The sequence below is a fragment of the Aedes aegypti genome, chromosome 1, assembly GCF_002204515.2.
Source record: "Aedes aegypti strain LVP_AGWG chromosome 1, AaegL5.0 Primary Assembly, whole genome shotgun sequence".
NCBI classification, from domain to species: domain Eukaryota; kingdom Metazoa; phylum Arthropoda; class Insecta; order Diptera; family Culicidae; genus Aedes; species Aedes aegypti.
In genome coordinates this window covers 93,948,481-93,973,313 of record NC_035107.1, presented here as the reverse complement: position 1 = coordinate 93,973,313, position 24,833 = coordinate 93,948,481, and the positions used below count along the sequence as shown (strand labels likewise).

The 24,833-nt window shown below is 36.3% G+C and overlaps 1 protein-coding gene across 2 annotated transcripts in view; it reads left to right on the top strand.

Annotated features, from left to right (window-relative positions):
- Nucleotides 1-10,893: 10,893 nt before the first annotated feature.
- LOC110676137 (ERC protein 2-like) overlaps nt 10,894-24,833 on the top strand; it is a 37,043-nt gene continuing 23,103 nt past the window's right edge. The window contains exon 1 of one of the 2 annotated variants that reach the window (XM_021842837.1): nt 10,894-11,532. In XM_021842837.1, the coding sequence (XP_021698529.1) occupies nt 11,475-11,532 (58 nt within the window). In that variant the 5' untranslated portion in view covers nt 10,894-11,474. The remainder of the gene's footprint in view (nt 11,533-24,833) is intronic. The other variant, XM_021842848.1, reaches the window with a different exon arrangement.

Below are 24,833 nucleotides of genomic sequence, written 5' to 3'. Positions count from 1 at the left end.
AAATTGAGGTTATGCACAAAATATTTACCTGCGGCGCTAGGTAAACAGAAACAGAAAACTGCATTAATTTTTGACAGCATAAAAGTTAGCGGAACCAACGGAACAAATTTCAAGCCAACTTTAGAACAAATTTATTAATTCAGTTCGGAACCGAACCAGCCCTGTGGTGAGTTGGTGAAATGTTTTCAAAAATCTCACCATGATGGAGACGCACGATACTTCTGATATGGTGTTAAATCCTAAACATGCCCATTTCCTCTTAGCATCCCTTGATAGCACAGCGGAACAAAATCGTATCCTTAACATTTTCGAGGATCGAATTATGTGTCTTCAGTAAATTTGGGGTTGAATCCATTGCCCCATTGCCATTTTTAGAAATGTTCCAGCATGTCATATTTTTGGGCTACAGCTCGTAAAGTTGTAGAAAATATAGGTTTCATTGGTGTTTAACTGAAATTTGAAGTATGGTACCGTGGGGCAAGTGGGTAATGGTATTCGCATAGTTGAGATTCTTCCAATTCTAGAGACTTCAAATTGAAACAAATGAGGTTGTGTATATTTTTTAGCTTGACTCCCACCATATATAAGCAGCATGCCAAAATTGATTTTTATGAAAAATTGAAGAAAAAAATACAGAAAAAGTTTTTGAAAAATGTCTCCTTACTTTTCACTTGACCCAATAGTGGGGCAAGTGAAAAGTTTACCGTTTTAAACAATAAATTCAAAAACAAACAGTTATATTCACGATTCCTATTAGCTTTAACACCTGTTAAGGCTTCCCAATGAACAATAACATAAGTAACATGTAAACAAAGAAAATGTTATTCTTTTCACTTCAATTTTCTTCTGTTCAGTTATGTTAGTTGAAATGATTTGACAACATTATAACTGTAACATTTTCAATGTTAGTTCTCACATCATGGGACAGCAATTGCATTTCTGATCTGTAGAATTTCCACCGCTCGTTATTTGTATTTAAGAAAATCAAATATGACGTCGGATAACTCTTCGAAAGACATAATTTTTTGGACCGGAATCCTTTAATTAAGTATTTACAACCTTTTTAATGCGGATAGACCTATACCCCATTTTTATGAATGAACTAGCTTTACATAGACATTCCACGTGATTTCCGTGTGTTCTCTAATATTGCAACTTTTTAGTCAACTTCTTCCTTTTAATTGGCTGCCCGAAGTAGACATATTGATATTGTAATGTTTGGCAACATCCTTTAGAGAATTTCCATGATTTCTAATAGCTTTTGACGCTTGAGTATAGTGTTTCTTGAGTTATCAGCACGTTATGTTTTTCTATGATAATTGCGAACCATGTTTACTTATGGCTACTTAAGGAGAAAGCACAAATTCACTCTCTAATGATAAACTTTTGCCCCACCTGATAAGAAAATTGACGGTGTTTAATTTTAGTTATTTTTAGGTCTACGTCGAATTAATTCTAAAACTTTTTTTATTGCGGTTTGAAACTGTCACAGAGGATAACTAAGAAGTGGTACAGGAAATTATTTTCCGCAACTTTTTTCCACTGAAAATATTAAAATAAGATTGTACGCCGCCAAATTATTACGGAGTAAAGTTGACAGGTTAACAATTTTTCACTCTATTATGCAATAATGGCTGAAAAATCTGAGAAATCTCTTACCTATACCTCAAAGGTTTACGCATGAGTCTAAAACGTTAATTCACATATTCAGTAAAATATATCAATTGTTTTCACTTACCCCATTTACCCACTTGCCCCGCGGTACCTTATGCTTATATAATGGACCTATGCACGAGTTCACGATTTGACGTTTGAGCGGTGCCGTGTTATTTATGTGACCATGGAAACCAGTGAATTCGGCACCGCTTAAACGTCAAATTAGTGAACTCGTGCATCGGTCCATTATTTAGGGAACTCAATGCAACAAACATGCAAAATAAGACTCAAAACTAAGTTTGAGACACGGTTCGACTAAAATTGCACGATTCAATATCGATTCTATTTAAATTTTAAACATGCTGATATACTGCCCATAACTGCATATTTGTAATATTTGTTGAGAGTAGTCATCGAGTAAATGGAAAACCAAGTTGTAGTTAAGTATTTAAGGGTTCTAAATTATAAAGCTATGAGAATCAAAATTTTGCCACCAGCTGGCGCTAGTGAGTATGATACTTTTGTTTTGCGGATATCTCAGAATATATAAACATTGTTTTCTTACTTCCATTTTCTATGCACCGTAATCCAAGGTAATATTGATAAGTTTCTCGGATAATTATTAAAAATTTCAAATTTGAAAAATTCGATCTTTAGATGATTGTATAGACGTGGCCAAGGTCATAATTGACTTTATGTACTCAATATTGCCAGTATAGATAAGTTTAGTTTAATTAAAATAAATATAAATTTTAGGCTGACAAAATCGGGAACAAAGGATGCTAAAATCGGGGGTAGACAAAATCAGGTCAAATAGGGTGCCAAACTCGGGGGTAGACAAAATCAGGGGCTGACAAAATCGAGTCATTACTGTAGTCATAATCTAGAGCTATCCGAAAAACAAAAATTATGAGCTCACTAGCGCCGCCTGGTGGCGGAATTTCAAATCTCATAGCTTTTATAATGATAGTCCTTGAGCTACTGAATCAGGCTTGGGAACTGTGATCACAATTTGCCACAGTTCATCGATTCTGCCAGTCAACCAAAACACAAAGCAGCAGCAGCATCAATACCATCAGGTGTTGCGCTGCCAACGGTTCACACACTGCTTGACTGTTTTTGTCTTTCCACTATGACCGTTTTCGGGCAGCCATTCCAAGGTGAATGATTGAAAAAAATGTTGAATCATTCAATCGCTAATATTTCGCTTGTGTTTTCAACTAATTGAAATCTATTAGCGCTAACAGCAAGAGCACAATCATTCCGTTGCGATACATATAAACAAGTTCAATTTCACGCTGCCTTTATCGAGCAAAAATGCAAAACCCCTAAAACTGAAAAAATCGTGTCACCACTGTGCTCGAGTCATTTCGCATTCGGGTTTGAAAAAACGTTGCGAAGAAGAAGATTACAGTTTTGAAGAGCCGTGACATTTTTTTGTTTTGAACGGTCATGGTTTGCTTTGGATTTTGATGGTCGTGTAGAAAAATGTGAATGTCGAGGTGGTAAATGTTTGCTACAGTACATTTCCCATCCCTGTACTGAATAACTCTGCCGAAGACGCCATCTTTCTAAGTGGCCAGGATCCTGAGATATCCGCAAAACAAAAGTTTCAAACTCACTAGCGCCGCCTACTGGCAGAATTCTGCAATTGAATGACCACCATATGTTAGCCCTTGGACTACTGAACAATTTTGCTGAACATAATGATCCTCTATTTTGAATACTTTTAAGATAATGGTCATTTATACAAACGGTCGTTAATCTGAATTTCGGTCGTAAAAAAATGGTCGGAAAAAGATACGTCGGTAAACAAAAAGGGCGTAAAAAGAGGTTGGAGTGTATTCAACGTCTTTGTGAGCCAAGATTAGACCAATAACTGACACTCTTTTTTTTTCTTATATTTCTAAGCCTGCTTATCAATTCAATTACAGTTCATTACTTCCTCACATTACTCTCTTTTCCTACTCCTTTTTAAATCTATTTCAGTGTTTCTCTTATAATTAGAAATGTGAGAAATACGCTTATTTTAAATATTACACCTTATTCAAATCTCCAACGATGTCTAGGGTAGATGTACCAATAGTGGAGGTACTAAGCACGATTGAACTGCGTTTAACCTTCTAAATTCAAGAAGCGCAATTAATGTACATGTTAATGTTGTAACGGGAAGTAACGACCATTGACTTAATGAGAAAAATGATTTCATCGCAGTAATCCACGTGAAAAATAATACCTCCACTATTTGTACACTGTTCCTTTAATTGCGGTATATTTTTAATTTGTGTTCCTATAGTTGCGGTATCCGTTGTTTTCTTATGGGATCCACCACTATAGGAACACTTTACCGCAACTATTGGTACAAGTGAGAAAATAATAAGCAATTTTAGTGATATTTCATCAGTTTTAAAGCAATTTGAATGCTCTTTTCAACTATTCCGTGAATCAACAAGCCAATACATCGATTGACAGTGTCGGTTCAGTGGCTAAAGTAATAAAATGAGTGAAAACGGCACTACCGCAACTATAGGAACACCCACAACTAAGGAAACACTTACCCTACATCATTTTTTCGATTCCCGCTTTGATCAATTTTGATATTCTACTGCACCAACGGTACTGTAATTGGTACCATTCGTAATCACTTCAAGCTTCATAATACAGTGCCCGAAATTCCTATAAGCGCATGACCATTTTTCACCGGCACATGTAGTATGAAAGTCCAATACTTCAATAAATTATCTCTGCTTTTAGGTATTCGGATAATATGATATTTCTACCAACTACTAAGACTTTTCTTTCAAACAGTTTGGAATGAAGAGGAAAAAACGGGATTTGAGTATGGAAATTCTTATAAGCGCATCTTTATTTTCAGATCATAAAAAATCATATCACAAGAACACAACAACTTTAGTACTTGGTTTGTTTATCATTTTTCAGAATTGTTTCATAAATTCGTTTCGGCATTGAATCGACGAGGTTCTGCAGCTTTGTCAAAGGAATTTTACGCCACTCCTCTCTAACAGCTGCTTCCAGCTCTCGAACTGATCCGAACTGCCGTCCTCCACTGTAAACCCGTCTTGCGAGGATTCCCCAAAGATTTTCCATTGGGTTTAGGTCCGGACTCCGCGCTGGCCAATCCATAACTGGGATGTCCCGCTCCAAAAACCATTGTTTGGAGGCCTTGCTGACATGGATCGCAGCGTTATCTTGTTGAAAAACAAATTCGTTTTCCATCACATCCTCCGTAAATGGGATCAAAACACTGTCCAGAAGCTCAACATAGTTTTCGGACTTCATTCTGGTAGTAATTGTTGCAATCGGGGTTTTACCTCTACGTGAAAATGCAGCCCAGACCATCAAACTTCCTCCACCGAAATTTCTGCTCAGCTTCACTTGCGGATCCTTCCGAAGATCGTGCCAATAATACGCGCAGCAGTCAGGACCATCAAGATTAAACTTCTTCTCGTCGGAAAAAATCACGTTGTTCCATTCCCGCTTCCAAGACATATGGTTTCTGGCAAAATCCAGTCTTGCCTGAACATGCCTCGGAGTAAGGTTGGGTTTTTTGGCCTTTTTCGTGTACACCATGTGTCCAGATCCACGTAGTATTTGAGATACTCGCCTTGTTGTGATGGAAAGACCCAATTCCTTCTTAATACCGGATGAATCCAGCTCCCCGGCTTCACCAAGCTGGATAATTCGGTTCCTCTCACGGTTGGTGATCTTGGAGTTGCCCTTGTTTTTCTTTCGGATGCCGTAATTCTCACCTTTCTTCAGGAAATTTCGCACGACCGTCTCTCCTCTACCGATCCTCTTGGCGATTGCACGGTTACTTTGGCCAACATCCTTCAATTCAAGGATTAATCTTCGCTCCGTTTCGTCCAAGAACTTTCCTTTCGGCATCTTGAAAACTGTCAACAAACAACACTGTGCACGAATCACAAAACTTTCCGCACGCATCCGTTTACATAGGCAGCAAAAGAAAATGACAAGTTTTTGTAGTGTGAGTGAAGCAAACACAAATGGCGTTAGCTTGGACACTGTGCGCTTATAGGAATTTCCTGGCCAAAAAATGATATTTTTATTTCACAAAATCGAAAAATTATTAATTTTGACTGTCTTTCATACAACCAAGTGGAAATATAGTAAATATCATTTTAGTAACAGATCGTCAATGTTTTATGTAATAACTAGTCGCAAATGTTGAAAATGCGTGTGCGCTTATAGGAATTTCGGCCACTGTACTGATGTACTTACACAAATCGGTAACGGCTTTTTCATCAGATTGCTTTGTGAAACTAAATATACTATTCATACAGTCTAAACATCCGATGACGTTTCATCAGGCATCCTGTTCTGAAATCATTCCGTTGAATTTTCCAACAGATCTTCTCCAGCTTTAATTCTAGAAATTCTACTTCTCAACCGTATATTTATCTGATTATGATCGGCGATGCTCCAAAATTTTCTTGTAAGTGTAAGTCTGCTTGCTTATCCACTTCCATCTCCCTTCGAACGGTTAGAACTGTGGAGCATTCCTTCTGTTCATAGCGGTGTTCATTAGCGATTCACACAACGAAGTCAGTCGTTCAATGTGGATTTCATTGAATCGTGTCGTTGAACAATGCTCATCGAATTTCAACACCAAAGATGCTACGAAATTTGAATCATATGCCATTTCAAAATGTGCTCTAATGGTAAAATTTTCTGCTGTTTATTTTGGTGCTCTTTGTTTCATGTTGATTTTTTTCACCATCGTAATCTGTTTTTTTTATCCTTATGTTGTTGTGTTTGTTAGTAAACAACAATATTCTAGTAGTATTTTAAACAAATACCTACTGACAATTTTTTTAAATTTAGATGGCTTATTCAACTCACCATTCGAGTTTGATAGCTTTCTACGAAGAACAATTTTACTATCTTTGAATACTGGAGCCTAGTAATCTACAGTACAAGGTACTAAACATACTGTAGTTTTTAGTTCTTCGACTGCTTCTGCAGTTATAGTAATTTTTACACGATATTTCCGACGTGTCCACAGCAAAATTTATTTTCTTATATCATACATCGTACATCGATATTTTGAGCAACAACATCTATAGCACTGTTTCATAAAGCTGTACTGAAACACAAAATTGACTGGATTTTGTGCATTAAATCAACTCCGTTAGCATCAAACGATCATCAAATACTATCAAATTTGAGGCGAGACGTGCTGATCTCAGCTTACATAATATGACACGATTAATGTAAATCTGATGGAAGTGAGTTTCTTTTCTACGAAACAAAAAAAAACTCCTTAAAACAAGGTGAAATACTGGTAATTAGCGACATTTCTGAAAATTATAGTTTTATCATATAAAACGCTGCTCAAGGATATCACTGGAATAATTCCGAAGCAACGATACAACCATTTGAGATTTACCATAAAAAAAAAGAATAAATTGGAAAACGTTAGTTTTATTATAATATCAGAAGACACATGATACAGTAGCAGTTCCGCTATTTATTTCAAAATTGATAAATTTTGTTAAACAAAAAATAAATTTCTCAAACGTTATTTTTATGTCAGATGGAGCTGCAGCTCATTATAAAAAATATTACTTGTTTTTAATTATGAATCGTGGTTGCTAACCAGCCGAGTGGAAGTTTAACAACTACCGAAAGCTAAACATTACATATATTTTGCAATTGGATTAAATGGACAAATTGAAGTTTTGCGAAAAAGCTACACGTCTTCTCAGTGAGAATCGAACTCACGACTCCCTGATCTCTAGTTAGGGCGCGTTACCCCTACGCCATGAGAGGACTCATGAATGAAACAAACTGATACATGTATCACCAAATTAAACTTCTGTTATATATCTAATGAACAATATGTTAAAATGTCAGAGGAATTACAGCCAACCGGTATACCAATTCAGAGGTTGAACCTAAAATATTCAATTTATTCAGTAAAGCCCAAAAATAATGTAAATATTCATGTGCAGATACTACGTTTTAGGGTATATAGCAATAATAAAAATAATAATACATAATAAAAACAAACCACGACTTTGAAAATGTGACGACTCTTTCAGTGAAAGAAATAGCACTTTGCTCATTCTTGGACATTGAAGGAGCCTTCGACAACGCTTCCTATTTTTCAATGACTCGTGCAATGAAGAAAAGGAATTTCAACAAGAATATCATTAACTGGATCAATAATATGCTTGCAAAAAGAGAAATCACTTTCGAGCTGGGAAGTTCGTCTATAACAGTAAGGGCTACAAAAGGTTGTTCACAAGGAGGAGTCCTCTCGCCTCTATTGTTGTCTTTAGTAGTTGACGATCTTCTTAAAAGCTTGGAAGAAAAAGGTTACGAAGTTGTAGGATTCGCAGATGATATAGTCATTATTGTGAGAGGAAAGTTTGACAATATCATTTCAGAACGAATGCAACTGGCCCTAAACTTAACCAATTCTTGGTGTATTCAGGAGGGCCTTAAAATAAATCCTTCAAAAGTAGTAATTGTCCCTTTTACTAAGAAAAGGAAGTTCATCCTAAAAGCTTTGAAGCTTGGAGGAGTACAAATGCACCTTAGTGAACAGGTCAAATACTTAGGAGTAAACCAGATTCTTTGAAGTATGATAAGTTTATGTAAACATTTGTTTTTTCATCATTCAAGGATTGCTGAGATCTATCCATAAATTTTAAAGTGTTGGCAAGAAACGTCAAGCGGAGGTGATTTAAAAATTTATAGCGGCCCAGCGTAAAAAGCTGGATAACCTAAATTATTGCATGTTTTTAATTATGAATCGTGGTTTACGGCTAACCAGCCGAGTGGAAATTTAACAACTACCGAAAGCTAAGCATTACATATACTTTGCAATTTGATTAAATGGACAAATTGATGTGAAGTTTTGCAAAAAAGTTACACGTCTTCTCAGTGAAAATCGAACTTACGACTCCCTGATCTCTAGTTAGGGCGCGTTACCCCTACGCCATGAGAGGACTCATGAATGAAAAAAACTAATACATGTTTCACCAAATTAAACTTCTGTTATATATCTAATGAACAATATGTTAAAATGCCAGAGGAATCGGTGGAACTGTTTGATAAGGTTAAAACTATCCCTGATCCCCAAAAATATCATTGTTTTATGCCCATTAGTGATACACAAATTACAGCCAAACAGTATACCAATTCAGAGGTTGAACAAAAAAAAATATTCAATTTATTCAGTAAAGCCCTAAAATTATGGAAATATTCATGTGCAGATACTACGTTTAAGGATATATAGCAATAATAAAAATAATAATGCATAATAAAAACAAACCACGACTTTTTTTCATAAGCATAATATTGACCCTTTCCAAACACCTGTTAAGATTGGCTTTGACCCGGGAGGGAGAAACCAATTCAAAATTTCTGTACGTCATAGTGAGCCGGGATTCCGCTGTCACGAACTGTCACTGTGAGCCCAGATCTCAAACATTGGACTAACATAGAAAAAGCGCGTAGCTGCTAAAAACACATTTTCGCATTTCATCAAAAGTGACAAAAATTGAATGAAAATCAATTCATGCACATAATGCAAGTAATATCACGTGAGCAACTTTCAACTGATTGAATATAAAGTATTGAAGAACGCATGGTTTTACTTTTTCCAATGAAAATTAATATTTGGTGCATAGAAAACTGTAACCCTTTTTCCATGTTTGTCAGGAAAGAGCGAAAGTACACAACAAAAGAAAACTAGCGATTTTTCCAAAGCCTGCCTTGATTGTTGTTGGCAAGCTGGAGTTATCTTGCAGTTGAAACAAACTTTTTTCTATATTTCATGTGTAGTATCGGTGCCTTCCTCCCAGGCTTTGACCTAATAAGATATGAAATATTATTGTGATATCTTTCCAATTTCGGTTGGCATAATTGTGGTCTAAAAGGTTTGGATTTTGTTTGTTCCAATTCTAAGTGGCACACCTTAAGAGAGAGTTGACTGCATTATTTCATAAAATTATTTAAAAAAAAACAAATATGGCAGGATCTACAGCAATAAATTAAAAAAACGGGTTTCTCAATTAGGAAACAAACATTTTGAAAATAAATTTCTCAATTGGTCCGTGCCTCTATATGCCCATTTGGAAATTATCCAAAAAAAATAAAAAAAAACCTCAGAAGCCAATTCTAAACAAATTTTAATTAATTCTTAAATTTAACAATCTTGGTAAAAACCGACGTACTTGACAGAGTTCAAAAGTCAACTTGCTTCCATTATCTTCTGAAAATAAAACTTCATAAAAAGTTTGGCAGATTATCTCGTCACGGTTGACTCCCCAATATGGTTCGTATTAGGACCTTTCTTTGTTTGGTGCGCAAAGCTAGTTGAAATCTCTTTTCAGCATTTACTACCTAGGGTACCTAGGGTAAAAGCACCGATTTTGGCCAGCCTAAGAGAGAATGTCAATAAAAATTACAGTTAAACCTCCATGAGTCGATGTTCTAATACTCGATATCGACTCATGGAACCATACTAAAAATCAAATTTCATGGTTACTATGATGGTCCCCTCAAACAGCTTTCCATAGCATTGCTGTTCCATGACTCGATATTTCCATGAGTCGATGGTCCCTTCAATATCGACTCATGGAGGGTTGACTGTATATGGGAAACCGTATTTGTACTACAAATATGTCAAGTGCAGGCTTTCAATCCATATTATATATGTAAAATTTCGAAACTAAGCTACAACCATTTTTTTCGCTTTGAAAATCTCATTGGTCAATATAGGCCACCAGAGCCAGTCTCGCCCAGAGATTTTACTTCGATTCCTAAATTGGCCAATCCTATTGATTTCTTATGAGAGTGGCCAAATTAGGAGAAACCTGGCCAAATTAGGTGTATGGGAGATAAAATTATAAGGAAAATGAATTGTTTTTCTTATGTTATGCATAGATTCGGAAGAGTAAATGACTTTAGCTCTAACATATTAATGTGATCTACTGAACACAAAAGGTACTGATTGGCTATGTAAAATGGTGTATAATCCACTATGGCTACAACTGGTGTATGACCAAAACCGGTGCTTCTACCCTACAACATATATACGTAATCGAACAGATCCCCTCATAAATTAATGCAAAATAAACACGAACCTAGTTTCTTCCTCTCTAAAGGATTTCTGTTACGTCGTCGTCAGGTGGCAACCGGATAAACAAGGCCCCCTCCTGGTCGAACCTGCTGCTGCTGGAGACCTCATTCCGGGAACTGACTGCAGCACTTCAACTGGTGCGCTCCAGATAATCAGTCCTCGAGGTTCCCTCGTACGGTTCGAATCACTATTTCCGCATCGAAGACGCGCGTATTTTAAACACCTTCTTGAGTGCCATTGTTTGCCAGTGGAAGCAGACTTTTTATAATTATGTGAAATCATTATCCTTGCTCTCACGGTACGACGGATGAGAACGGTCCAATCCTTGGTGGAATAATACTTATTGCCCAAGCAGGCAATATGCAAACTGGTTCACAGTAAAGCAGGGCCGGAAAATTTCTGGAAAAGCGCCTTTTAATTTCTTGCCACATGTGCAGCAAATCTCGGTTTTCCGCCGACAGACGCACTGTAAAAATGGTTGGTGACAATTAGTGCTAACAGCTGTTGTGAATTGCATCAGAACAAAAAAAAAAGTGGCAGGAATTTTCTTCCAGTGCAAATAAATCCGTTAAGCGTGAAATTTTTTTCTTGTGTAAATTTGTTTGAGTGGAAAATTAAATTTTCTGTGGAAATTCGCACGTGAAAGGCGTGAGAGAACAGGCGAGTGCTTCTAAAAGAATAAATTATGCTCTCGCCAAGCAGCTTGGACGAAATCAAGGAACGGATAAGCAAAAATGAAGAAAGTAAGTCCCTTATTATAAAGGCGTCTGCCATTTCGCCAACGACAAAGTTTAAATTTCAAGAACGCTTTTGTTGCCTAAGGATTGCTTAAATTGAATTTGGATTGGATTTAGGCTGAACTTGGATTTGGATTGGATTTGGATTGGATTTGAATTGGATTTGGATTGGATTTGGATTGGATTTGGATTGGATTTGGATTGGATTTGGATTGGATTTGGATTTGGATTTGGATTGGATTTGGATTGGATTTGGATTGGATTTGGATTGGATTTGGATTGGATTTGGATTGGATTTGGATTGGATTTGGATTGGATTTGGATTGGATTTGATTGGATTGGATTTGGATTGGATTTGGATTGGATTTGGATTGGATTTGGATTGGATTTGGATTGGATTTGGATTGGATTTGGATTGGATTTGGATTGGATTTGGATTGGATTTTGGATTGGATTTGGATTGGATTTGGATTGGATTTGGATTGGATTTGGATTGGATTTGGATTGGATTTGGATTGGATTTGGATTGGATTTGGATTGGATTGGATTTGGATTGGATTTGGATTGGATTTGGATTGGATTTGGATTGGATTTGGATTGGATTTGGATTGGATTTGGATTGGATTTGGATTGGATTTGGTGGATTTGGATTGGATTTGGATTGGATTTGGATTGGATTTGGATTGGATTTGGATTGGATTTGGATTGGATTTGGATTGGATTTGGATTGGATTTTGGATTGGATTTGGATTGGATTTGGATTGGATTTGGATTGGATTTGGATTGGATTTGGATTGGATTTGGATTGGATTTGGATTGGATTTGGATTGGATTTGGATTGGATTTGGATTGGATTGGATTGGATTTGGATTGGATTTGGATTGGATTGGATTGGATTTGGATTGGATTTGGATTGGATTTGGATTGGATTTGGATTGGAATTTGGATTGGATTTGGATTGGATTGGATTGGATTTGGATTGGATTTGGATTGGATTTGGATTGGATTTGGATTGGATTTGGATTGGATTTGGATTGGATTTGGATTGGATTTGGATTGGATTGGATTGGATTTGATTGGATTTGGATGGATTTGGATTGGATTTGGATTGGATTTGGATTGGATTTGGATTGATTGGGATTTGGATTTGGATGGATTTGGATTGGATTTGGATTGGATTTTGGATTGGATTTGGATTGGATTGATGGATTTGGATTGGATTGGATGGATTTGGATTGGATTTGGATTGGATTTGGATTGGATTTGGATTGGATTTGGATTGGATTTGGATTGGATTTGGATTGGATTTGGATTGGATTTTGGATTGGATTTGGATTGGTTGGATGGATTTGGATTGGATTTGGATTGGATTTGGATTGGATTTGGATTGGATTTGGATTGGATTTGGATTGGATTGGATTGGATTGGATTGGATTGGATTTGGATTGGATTTGGATTGATTGGATTTGGATTGGATTTGGATTGGATTTGGATTGGATTTGGATTGGATTTGGATTGGATTTGGATGGATTGGATTGGTTTGGATTGGATTTGGATTGGATTTGGATTGGATTTGGATTGGATTTGGATTGGATTTGGATTGATTTGGATTGGATTTGGATTGGATTTGGATTGGATTTGGATTGGATTTGGATGGATTGGATTGGATTTGATTGGATTTGGATTGGATTTGGATTGGATTTGGATTGGATTTGGATTGGATTTGGATTGGATTTGGATTGGATTTGGATTGGATTTGGATTGGATTTGGATTGGATTTGGATTGGATTTGGATTGGATTTGGATTGGATTTGGATTGGATTTGGATTGGATTTGGATTGGATTTGGATTGGATTTGATTGGATTTGATTGGATTTGGATGGATTTGGATTGGATTTGGATTGGATTTGGATTGGATTTGGATTGGATTTGGATTGGATTTGGATTGGATTTGGATTGGATTTGGATTGGATTTGGATTGGATTTGGATTGGATTTGGATTGGATTTGGATTGGATTTGGATTGGATTTGGATTGGATTTGGATTGGATTTTGGATTGGATTGGATTGGATTTGGATTGGATTTGGATTGGATTTGGATTGGATTTGATTGGATTGGATGGATTGGATTGGATTTGGATTGGATTTGGATTTGGATTGGATTTGGATTGGATTTGGATTGGATTTGGATTGGATTTGGATTGGATTTGGATTGGATTTGGATTGGATTTGGATTGGATTTGATTGGATTTGGATTGGATTTGGATTGGATTTGGATTGGATTTGGATGGATTTGGATTGGATTTGGATTGGATTTGGATTGGATTTGGATTGGATTTGGATTGGATTTGGATTGGATTTGGATTGGATTTGGATTGGATTTGGATTGGATTTGGATTGGATTTGGATTGGATTTGGATTGGATTTGGATTGGATTTGGATTGGATTTGGATTGGATTTGGATTGGATTTGGATTGGATTTGGATTGGATTTGGATTGGATTTGGATTGGATTTGGATTGGATTTGGATTGGATTTGGATTGGATTTGGATTGGATTTGGATTGGATTTGGATTGGATTTGGATTGGATTTGGATTGGATTTGGATTGGATTTGGATTGGATTTGGATTGGATTTGGATTGGATTTGGATTGGATTTGGATTGGATTTGGATTGGATTTGGATTGGATTTGGATTGGATTTGGATTGGATTTGGATTGGATTTGGATTGGATTTGGATTGGATTTGGATTGGATTTGGATTGGATTTGGATTGGATTTGGATTGGATTTGGATTGGATTTGGATTGGATTTGGATTGGATTTGGATTGGATTTGGATTGGATTTGGATTGGATTTTGGATTGGATTTGGGATTGGATTTGGATTGGATTTGGATTGGATTTGGATTGGATTTGGATTGGATTTGGATTGGATTTGGATTGGATTTGGATTGGATTTGGATTGGATTTGGATTGGATTTGGATTGGATTTGGATTGGATTTGGATTGGATTTGGATTGGATTTGGATTGGATTTGGATTGGATTTGGATTGGATTTGGATTGGATTTGGATTTGGATTGGATTTGGATTGGATTTGGATTGGATTTGGATTGGATTTGGATTGGATTTGGATTGGATTTTGGATTGGATTTGGATTGGATTTGGATTGGATTTGGATTGGATTTGGATTGGATTTGGATTGGATTTGGATTGGATTTGGATTGGATTTGGATTGGATTTGGATTGGATTTGGATTGGGTTTGGATTGGATTTGGATTGGATTTGGATTGGATTTGGATTGGATTTGGATTGGATTTGGATTGGATTTGGATTGGATTTGGATTGGATTGGATTGGATTTGGATTGGATTTGGATTGGATTTGGATTGGATTTGGATTGGATTGGATTGGATTTGGATTGGATTTGGATTGGATTTGGATGGATTTGGATTGGATTTGGATTGGATTTGTTGGATTTGGATTTGGATTGGATTCTGGATTGGATTTGGATTGGATTTTGGATTGGATTTGGATTGGTTGGATTTGGATTGGATTTGGATTGGATTTGGATTGGATTTGGATTGGATTTTGGATTGGATTTGGATTGGATTTGGATTGGATTTTGGATTGGATTGGATTTGGATTTGGATTGGATTTGGATTGGATTTGGATTGGATTTGGATTGGATTTGGATTGGATTTGGATTGGATTTGGATTGGATTTGGATGGATTTGGATTGGATTTGGATTGGATTTGGATTGGATTTGGATTGGATTTGGATTGGATTTGGATTGGATTTGGATGGATTTGGATTGGATTTGGATTGGATTTGGATTGGATTTGGATTGGATTTGGATTGGATTTGGATTGGATTTGGATTGGATTTGGATTGGATTTGGATTGGATTTGGATTGGATTTGGATTGGATTTGGATTGGATTTGGATTGGATTGGATTGGATTTGGATGGATTTGGATTGGATTTGGATTGGATTTGGATTGGATTTGGATTGGATTTGGATTGGATTGGATTGGATTTGGATTGGATTTGGATTGGATTTGGATTGGAATTTGGATTGGATTTGGGATTGGATTTGGATTGGATTTGGATTGGATTGTTGGATTGGATTTGGATTGGATTTGGATTGGATTTGGATTGGATTTGGATTGGATTTGGATTGGATTTGGATTGGATTTGGATTGGATTTGGATTGGATTTGGATTGGATTTGGATTGGATTCGGATTGGATTTGGATTGGATTTGGATTGGATTTGGATTGGATTTGGATTGGATTTGGATTGGATTTGGATTGGATTTGGATTGGATTTGGATTGGATTTGGATTGGATTTGGATTGGATTTGGATTGGATTTGGATTGGATTTGGATTGGATTTTGGATTGGATTTGGATTGGATTTGGATTGGATTTGGTTGGATTTGGATTGGATTTGGATTGGATTTGGATTGGATTTGGATTTGGATTGGATTTGGATTGGATTTGGATTGGATTTGGATTGGATTTGGATTGGATTTGGATTGGATTTGGATTGGATTTGGATTGGATTTGGATTGGATTTGGATTGGATTTGGATTGGATTTGGATTGGATTTGGATTGGATTTGGATTGGATTTGGATTGGATTTGGATTGGATTTGGATTGGATTTGGATTGGATTTGGATTGGATTTGGATTGGATTTGGATTGGATTTGGATTGGATTTGGATTGGATTTGGATTGGATTTGGATTGGATTTGGATTGGATTTGGATTGGATTTGGATTGGATTTGGATTGGATTTGGATTGGATTTGGATTGGATTTGGATTGGATTTGGATTGGATTTGGATTGGATTTGGATTGGATTTGGATTGGATTTGGATTGGATTTGGATTGGATTTGGATTGGATTTGGATTGGATTTGGATTGGATTTGGATTGGATTTGGATTGGATTGGATTTGGATTGGATTTGGATTGGATTTGGATTGGATTTGGATTGGATTTGGATTGGATTTGGATTGGATTTGGATTGGATTGGATTTGGATTGGATTTGGATTGGATTTGGATTGGATTTGGATTGGATTTGGATTGGATTTGGATTGGATTTGGATTTGGATTGGATTTGGATTGGATTTGGATTGGATTTGGATTGGATTTGGATTGGATTTGGATTGGATTTGGATTGGATTTGGATTGGATTTGGATTGGATTTGGATGGATTTGGATTGGATTTGGATTGGATTTGGATTGGATTTGGATTGGATTTGGATTGGATTTGGATTGGATTTGGATTGGATTTGGATTGGATTTGGATTGGATTGGATTGGATTTGGATTGGATTTGGATTGGATTTGGATTGGATTTGGATTGGATTTGGATTGGATTTGGATTGGATTTGGATTGGATTTGGATTGGATTTGGATTGGATTTGGATTGGATTTGGATTGGATTTGGATTGGATTTGGATTGGATTTGGATTGGATTTGGATTGGATTTGGATTGGATTTGGATTGGATTTGGATTGGATTTGGATTGGATTTGGATTGGATTTGGATTGGATTTGGATTGGATTTGGATTGGATTTGGATTGGATTTGGATTGGATTGGATTGGATTTGGATTGGATTTGGATTGGATTTGGATTGGATTTGGATTGGATTTGGATTGGATTTGGATTGGATTTGGATTGGATTTGGATTGGATTTGGATTGGATTTGGATTGGATTTGGATTGGATTTGGATTGGATTTGGATTGATTTGGATTGGATTTGGATTTGGATTTGGATTGGATTTGGATTGGATTTGGATTGGGATTTGGATTGGATTTGGATTGGATTTGGATTGGATTGGATTGGATTTGGATTGGATTTGGATTGGATTTGGATTGGATTTGGAGATTGGATTGGATTTGGATTGGATTTGGATTGGATTTGGATTGGATTTGGATTGGATTTGGATTGGATTTGGATTGGATTTGGATTGGATTTGGATTGGATTTGGATTGGATTTGGATTGGATTGGATTGGATTTGATTGGATTTGGATTGGATTTGGATTGGATTTGGATTGGATTTGGATTTGGATTGGATTGTTGGATTGGATTGATTGGATTGGATTTGGATTGGATTTTGGATTTGGATTGGATTGGATTGGATTTGGATTGGATTTGGCATTGGATTTGGATTGGATTTGGATGGATTTGGATGGATTTGGATTGGATTTGGATTGGATTGGATTGGATTGGATTGGATTTGGATTGGATTTGGATTGGATTTGGATGGATTTGGATTGGATTTGGATTGGATTTGGATTGGATTTGGATTGGATTTGGATTGGATTTGGATTGGATTTGGGATTTGGATTGGATTTGGATTTGGGATTGATGGATTTGGATTGGATTTGGATTGGATTTGGATTGGATTTGGGATTGGATTTGGATGGATTGGATTTTTTTTTTTTTGGATTGGATTTTTTTTGGATTGGATTTTGGGATTTGGGATTTGAGATTTGGATTTTGGATTGGATTTGGATTGGATTTGGATTGGATTGGATTGGATTTGGATTGGATTTGGATTGGATTTGGATTGGATTTGGATTGGATTTGGATTGGATTGATTGGATTGGATTGGAATTTGGATTGGATTTATGGATTGGATTGGATTTGGATTGGATTGGGATTTGGATTGGATTTGGATTGGATTTGGATTGGATTTGGGATTTGGGATTTGGATTGGATTGGATTTGGATTGGATTTGGATTGGATTTGGATTGGATTTGGATTGGATTTGGATTGGATTTGGATTGGATTTGGATTGGATTTGGATTGGATTTGGATTGGATTTGGATTGGATTTCAGATAGAATGTATTGAATGTAGGTAGGGATTGATTTTTTCAATTGAATTTGGATTCGGATATAAAGGGATAAAATTAGATTGGATTTGTTTCAATTTGTATTTTACTAGGACTGAATTTGAATTGGATTCGGATACAGTTTGGACTTAGATTGATTTCCGATTTCAATGGAATTTAAATTCGATTTAACTTGAATTGGATTAAATAATATTAGACTTTGATTTAATTTTGTTTGGATTTGGATTGAATTGGAGATGGATTGAATTTGGATCGATTTTTTATTGGGCTTAGATAGGACTTGAATAAGATTTGTAGTAGATTTCGATTGGATTTGGATTGGATCTTGATTTAATTGTGGATTGCAATTATACTGGATTAGATTTGGATTGGTTTTGGATTAGATTGAAATTTAAATTTATTTTTCACATAAATTTGTTTGAAGAACAATTCTTACAATTTTTATCACATTTCATTGCAAAACTTTCTAGTATTTTGTATCCACATCGTACATTAAACCCAGGAGTTGATAAATTATGTCATTGTACAGGAAGGATAGGTATCCTTCTGGATGGCACCATATGCGGTGGAAGCGCAAACCATTGATCCAACAAACTCACGACCAGAGTAGTTTTTTTATACTCTCAGCTCCTGTGTCACAGTGGAAAAGGAAATGGAAATTGGGAAATAGCTTTTCTTCCCATCAAACTTCAACTCCCGGTATAGTTTGCGGAATCTATTTGAGGAACGAATAGCTATCAGCATGTGCAAAGTTCACGAGCCCGATTCCAATATCGCTTTCCCCGAAATTGGCGTTCGCTCCAGTGGAGAGGATTCCAATTTTGCCAATTCCTTGCCACCGGGAGTTTGCGGAATATTCACACATTCTATTACAAGTCCCCCAATGGAAGCAATCGGATTTGAAAATGTAACTTTTTTCCCGCTCACTCCTAGTGATACGCAATGAATAGAATCCAATTTGGCTGTGAAGCTGTCAGGACTAGTCAGAAGCTTGACTTTCGGAATGAGCAAAAAACAGGGTTATCGGGTCATAGCTAGGGACAACGATCCGTTGTTTGTCCGTTGCTGGCGTACGGGAATGTCTTGCCTAGTGAAAATAAAAAAATGAATTTCGACAAAGTTTATTTTGGGGCCAACCTAGCAATGGCAGAGAATGATTTGCTATCGGAACGCAAAATGTGGCAGTAACTGGTTTCACCGTAAAGAGGGTCAAGGCAGACAGGCACGGATTAACGGGAGGGAGGATTGTTTGTTTTAAGAACGGTGGAATGACGGCAATCTTTCTTAATCACGGCAGGTTTCTTGTTATGATGATATTATAGGAAAATCGATACTGATATTGTTTTGTGAGCATAAACTATACACAACGAAGTTTCTCAAATATTTACCGACAAATTGTATAACGCCGCGAAGAGGAAGTGAAGCCATCATGGAAGTACTACCAACGGCTCAACGCATTAAATTTTCGCGTAGGCTTCGTGCTGCATGCCAAAATGTGCACTGTTAGCGATGGGTATGGGCAGGCTCGGGAACTGTGACCACTATTCACCACAGTTCATCGACTCTGCCAGTCAACCAAAACACAAAGCAGCAGCAGCATCAATATCATCAGGCGTTGCGCTGCCAACAGTTCACACACTGCTTGACTGTTTTTGTCTCTCCACTATGATCGTTTTCGGGCAGCCATCTCGAGGTGAATGATTGAAAAAAATGTAAAATAATTCAATCGCCAATATTTCGCTTGTGTTTTCAACTTATTGACATCTATTAGCGCTAATAGCAAGAGCACAATCATTTCGTTGCGATACATATAAACAAGTTCAATTTCATGCTGCCTTTATCGAGCAAAAATGCAAAACCCCGAAAACCGGAAAAATCGTGTCACCACTGTGCTCGAGTCATTTCGCATTCGGGTTTGAAAAAACGTTGCGAAGAAGAAGATTACAGTTTTGAAGAGCCGTGACATTTTTTTGTTTTGAACGGTCATGGTTTGCTTTGGATTTTGATGGTCGTGTAGAAAAATGTGAATGTCGAGGAGGTAAATGTTTACTACAGTACATTTCCCATCCCTGGGTATGGGTTCTAAATTGTGGTGTGAATGTGTTTGTGCTAGGGGGAAATCTGCAATGAGATCCATGAGAAGGTAACTCAGAGAATGTGGGGATGCCGCACCGCCGACGACTTCTAAAACCTGCCAGAGAAGTTGTGCAGTATGACAGAGAAGGAATGGAGAACGTATAGGTACAAGCAGGGATGGGAACTGTTGACATTTGATCACGGCAGCCAGGCAGCAAAAACATTCCTAGAATATCCTCTGTTCAACAGCCATCTAGTACTGCACACCTCTCCTGCTGCATTACAGAAGCGATGCAAAAAAAACGAAAACACAGCGCTACCTTCACGAAGCTTTTTATTTTGAAAGCTCAATGCGACAAGACAGTGTTAGCTTCGTTAGATGATCGTTTTTTAATTTTTTCGCTTTTCTCTTTTAATGTTCTTCACTGCTGTTCTGGCTATCATCACAGAACAGCAATATAAACTTTCAATATGCAAAAAGAAAAAAAAAAAAAAGAAAAAATGTCATGACAGTTTTTACTCATAGCTGCAGCGATCGAAATAATGCAGTCTTGTAATTGGCAAGAGTTTTGGTGAGATTGATGAACCTTTTAGGAATTTGATCTACTTAATTATTTATTGATGTGATCAATTTTTGGCTTCAATGATAACAACAAGTGGAAAGTAGTTCTTATAATGTATGAGTATAATAAGTAATAACAGTTGCTGTTAAATATTTAATAGGAATTCTGACGTAGAGTTTCAAAGTTGAATCATTTGGCAAGGCATAATGGGATGCCCTGGTACAGTCAGCAATCTATAAATCGATATTGGAAAGATCATCGAGTATGAGAGTTAAGAATGTAGTTCAAAATATCGAACGCAAAATCATTGTAACTGAGGTTCGAAGGATCATTAAGGTGGTCATGACAACCAATTGTTACAGTGGTTCTATTAATCGACATTGAAATATGGAATGTCGGATTAGGGTGAGTTGACGGTATGAGCAGCATGAAAAATCAGAGCCAAAACTCCTTCCTGGAATAACAAATAATTACGTAAAAGACAATAAAACCAATTGATTAGCAGATTATCTAACTGTGCACAACGTCTGATATGCGCTATAGTCATAATTTATTAAACGTCAGAGTAGTACAGTTAACTCGCCCTTACTCGATATTCCGTATCTCGATATCGAGTTAGAGAACCATAGTAAAAGTTGGTTTTTATGGCTAACTCGATGGTCCCTTGGAACGCAGTTGCACTGCTTTTGTGTTCTGTAACTCGATAGCTCCCTAACTCGATGGTCCCTTCAATATCGATTAAGGAAAAGATGACTGTAATTTATAAAACTTACGAAAATAATATTACAAATTGACATATTTGGATAATGTTGGCGGAAACAAAGGTAGAATAGATAGGAACCTTGCATACATCTAAAAATTAAAATGCAATCCATTGCTTGATACGAATAGTATTAAAAAAACATTGATCTTGGTGACACGACTTCAACGTAATTGTGAATTTAGGGATTTTGGTTCACATTTAGAGAATTTCATTTACGAAAGAATGAAACGTACGCACATCGATATCGTCAAAACTTTTAACATTTTGATGTAAACTTCACAATACCATTTCAAAATATGTTTATTTCTCTAATATTTCGATTAAGCAGTAGGGCACCATCCACAAATTACGTAACCGTAGGGAGAATGGGGAGGTTAGCTCAAGCGTTACGGCTCATACAAAAATTTGAAATTTTCATACAAAAAGCGTTAAGACGGGAAAAGGTGGTTGAAAATTTCCAATTCTAGCGTTGCGCAATAAATGGACGCTGCCTAGGGAATGTGATTGTATATGAAATTAGCAATTAGCAGAAAACGGCAGTAATGTTATAAATTAAATCGATTATAATTCATTTGTACCGTAAAACGGGGTAACTTTGATAATGCGGGTAACTTTGATAGTGCGAAACTCTCAACATAGTAAACGAAATAAGAAAGTTTCTCCTACCGGTAGTTGTTAAACTTCCACTCGGCTGGTTAGCCGTAAACCACGATTCAAATTACAAACAAGTTAGAAAGTTTCTGTTAATTTGTTAAGCAGAACGAATGCAAAAGTAAAGAGTATTAGTATGACACTACATGTTAAAGCTATTTTCGTTGGAATCAAGTACATTTGAGGATTTATATGCAAATATTGAAAATTTATAAGATTTTAGCAATTTTGAAACGCTCTCAAACAATCTGTTCTACGATCACTTTTTGATGAAGTTATAATGAAATCGTCACTTATACTTGACAGCCTAGTTATAGTAGAACATGAATTCGGTCTCAAAGCTCTAAGCGAAAACTATTTTTACAAACTGGGACCATTTTTGTAATCTAAGTCAGAAATTTCCATATAGCGTTAAACGCCTAGAGGTATGCAACGCCCTACAAATGTTCCTCAATTCATTCAATTTTGTTCGATTGATGCTCCATTATCAAAGTTACCCCAAAACAGAAAACCGACTTTCGATTATATGAAGAATTATATGTCCATTCAGAATAAATCTTTTGGCAATCTATCAACTACAATCGATAGTTAGGATACCAGTACTTGTTTTAAAAATATGAATTATAATTCTTTGAAACAGCATGCATAAATTTTCAAGTTTTCTTCGAAAAAACTATCAAAGTTACCCCGTTTTACGATACCTTTTTAATGTTTTGTTATAAAATTGTATCATTACGGAAAAGTAACCATATTCATTCGTTAATTGACTATTTATAGAGCTAAATGCGAGGTGTTCATTTGACCAACACCGAATTTCGTGCAGAAATCATACTCAAAAATTTTTACTAAATGGTAATATTATCATTCAGCTATATTCTGACGGCATCTGATGTGAAACTGTATAATTTTCATGTTCAGCCTATTCGAAAATCTTATATTCTCCGAGTTTAAGGTGAAGATGAGTCGAAGCCACTCTTCAAATTTTCAAGAGCACAAACTTTAATCAAATTTACTAAAAACTTGATCGACTGGACACTCGCTATTCGCTGGTTATGACCAATCTTTTAAATTTTTAGCGTGATCGGTTATCTGGTTCTTCAGATTTGTGATCTTGAAAATTTTATGTTTGGCTTGGATTCATCTTCACCTTTAAGGTGACACATGTCGGAATCAAAACATGGCTTCCACAATGGCCAACTTGTGCACCTATTCACGGTTTCGAAGGCAGTAATCTGCTGAAATAATGAACGCACAAAGTCCTAGATCGTCTTATTTTAAACTTTCTGCTAGCGCACAGCACGAGATCTAAATGTCACATAATTATCTCAGCCGTTTGTCAACCGATTTGAACACTTTTAGCTGCAAATGAAAGCTACATTCCCATAGAACGCTATTAAATTTCATTGATTGAACAGCTTTAATCGCATGTAAGTCCCATCTTCACTAAATTTCCCATTCATATGGGATGGTCAAGCTATTATGGAAAGTAAGTATTACATTTAGTTGTCACAAAGTTGTGTGATTTTGCGAGTTCTGTTTAACAATAATCCCACAATAATGGACCATCATGTTGCAGATGATTTGTATTGTTTTGGAAAAGACCGCACTTTTAACGTATGTATTCGCGTAGAAAATGGGTGTAGAACCACTTGGACATTTCCATGATTTACTTTGGCATGGGTTTTTATCTAGGCCGAATTGTCTGAAACTTTGGAATAAGAAGCCCTTCAGTACGACGCATATTTTGGCCAATCTGAGCTCTGAAGCTTTCAACAAACCCCACTGCCGAATTGAATCAAAAGAGCCAAGAGTAGGATCCAGTTCCATAATGATTCCCAGAAATAGCGCACAATTTTTGAAACTAGGCAAAACAAACGTGAGATTATGTTGGATAACTTTTTTGTAGGCAAAGCAAAGAACTATAATTTCTAATAACATTCTAATTTCTAAAAACACTCTCGACTGGATTCAAAGGAATATTTGGTTTGATGATTTTAAAAATTATTACACTCGATTGCAACAAAGTTGCCATAATTATTTTACACCTAAACCTAATTTTTACCTGAGTTATAGAGATATCATAAAAATAGTTTTAATATCAAAAAATTAAAATGACACATTGGGGCGAAATTGATCACCATATTACAAAGCAGATTTTAGAATTAAAAATTTCCCTGTCTACTAAATTTGGGTCTCCTGAATCTGAAAATGATGTAAAAATTCTTATAACTCGAGTAATTGATTAGTTTATTGCAAAATTAAACTTTGAAAATCTGCCTAATACGCCTAAATGTAGGCATTTTCCCTTGTAATTAGCACATTATTCGAGATTAAACGGTTTTATAAGCAAAAAACTATATTTGCTATGCTGCGGGATATCAAAAAAAGGTTCA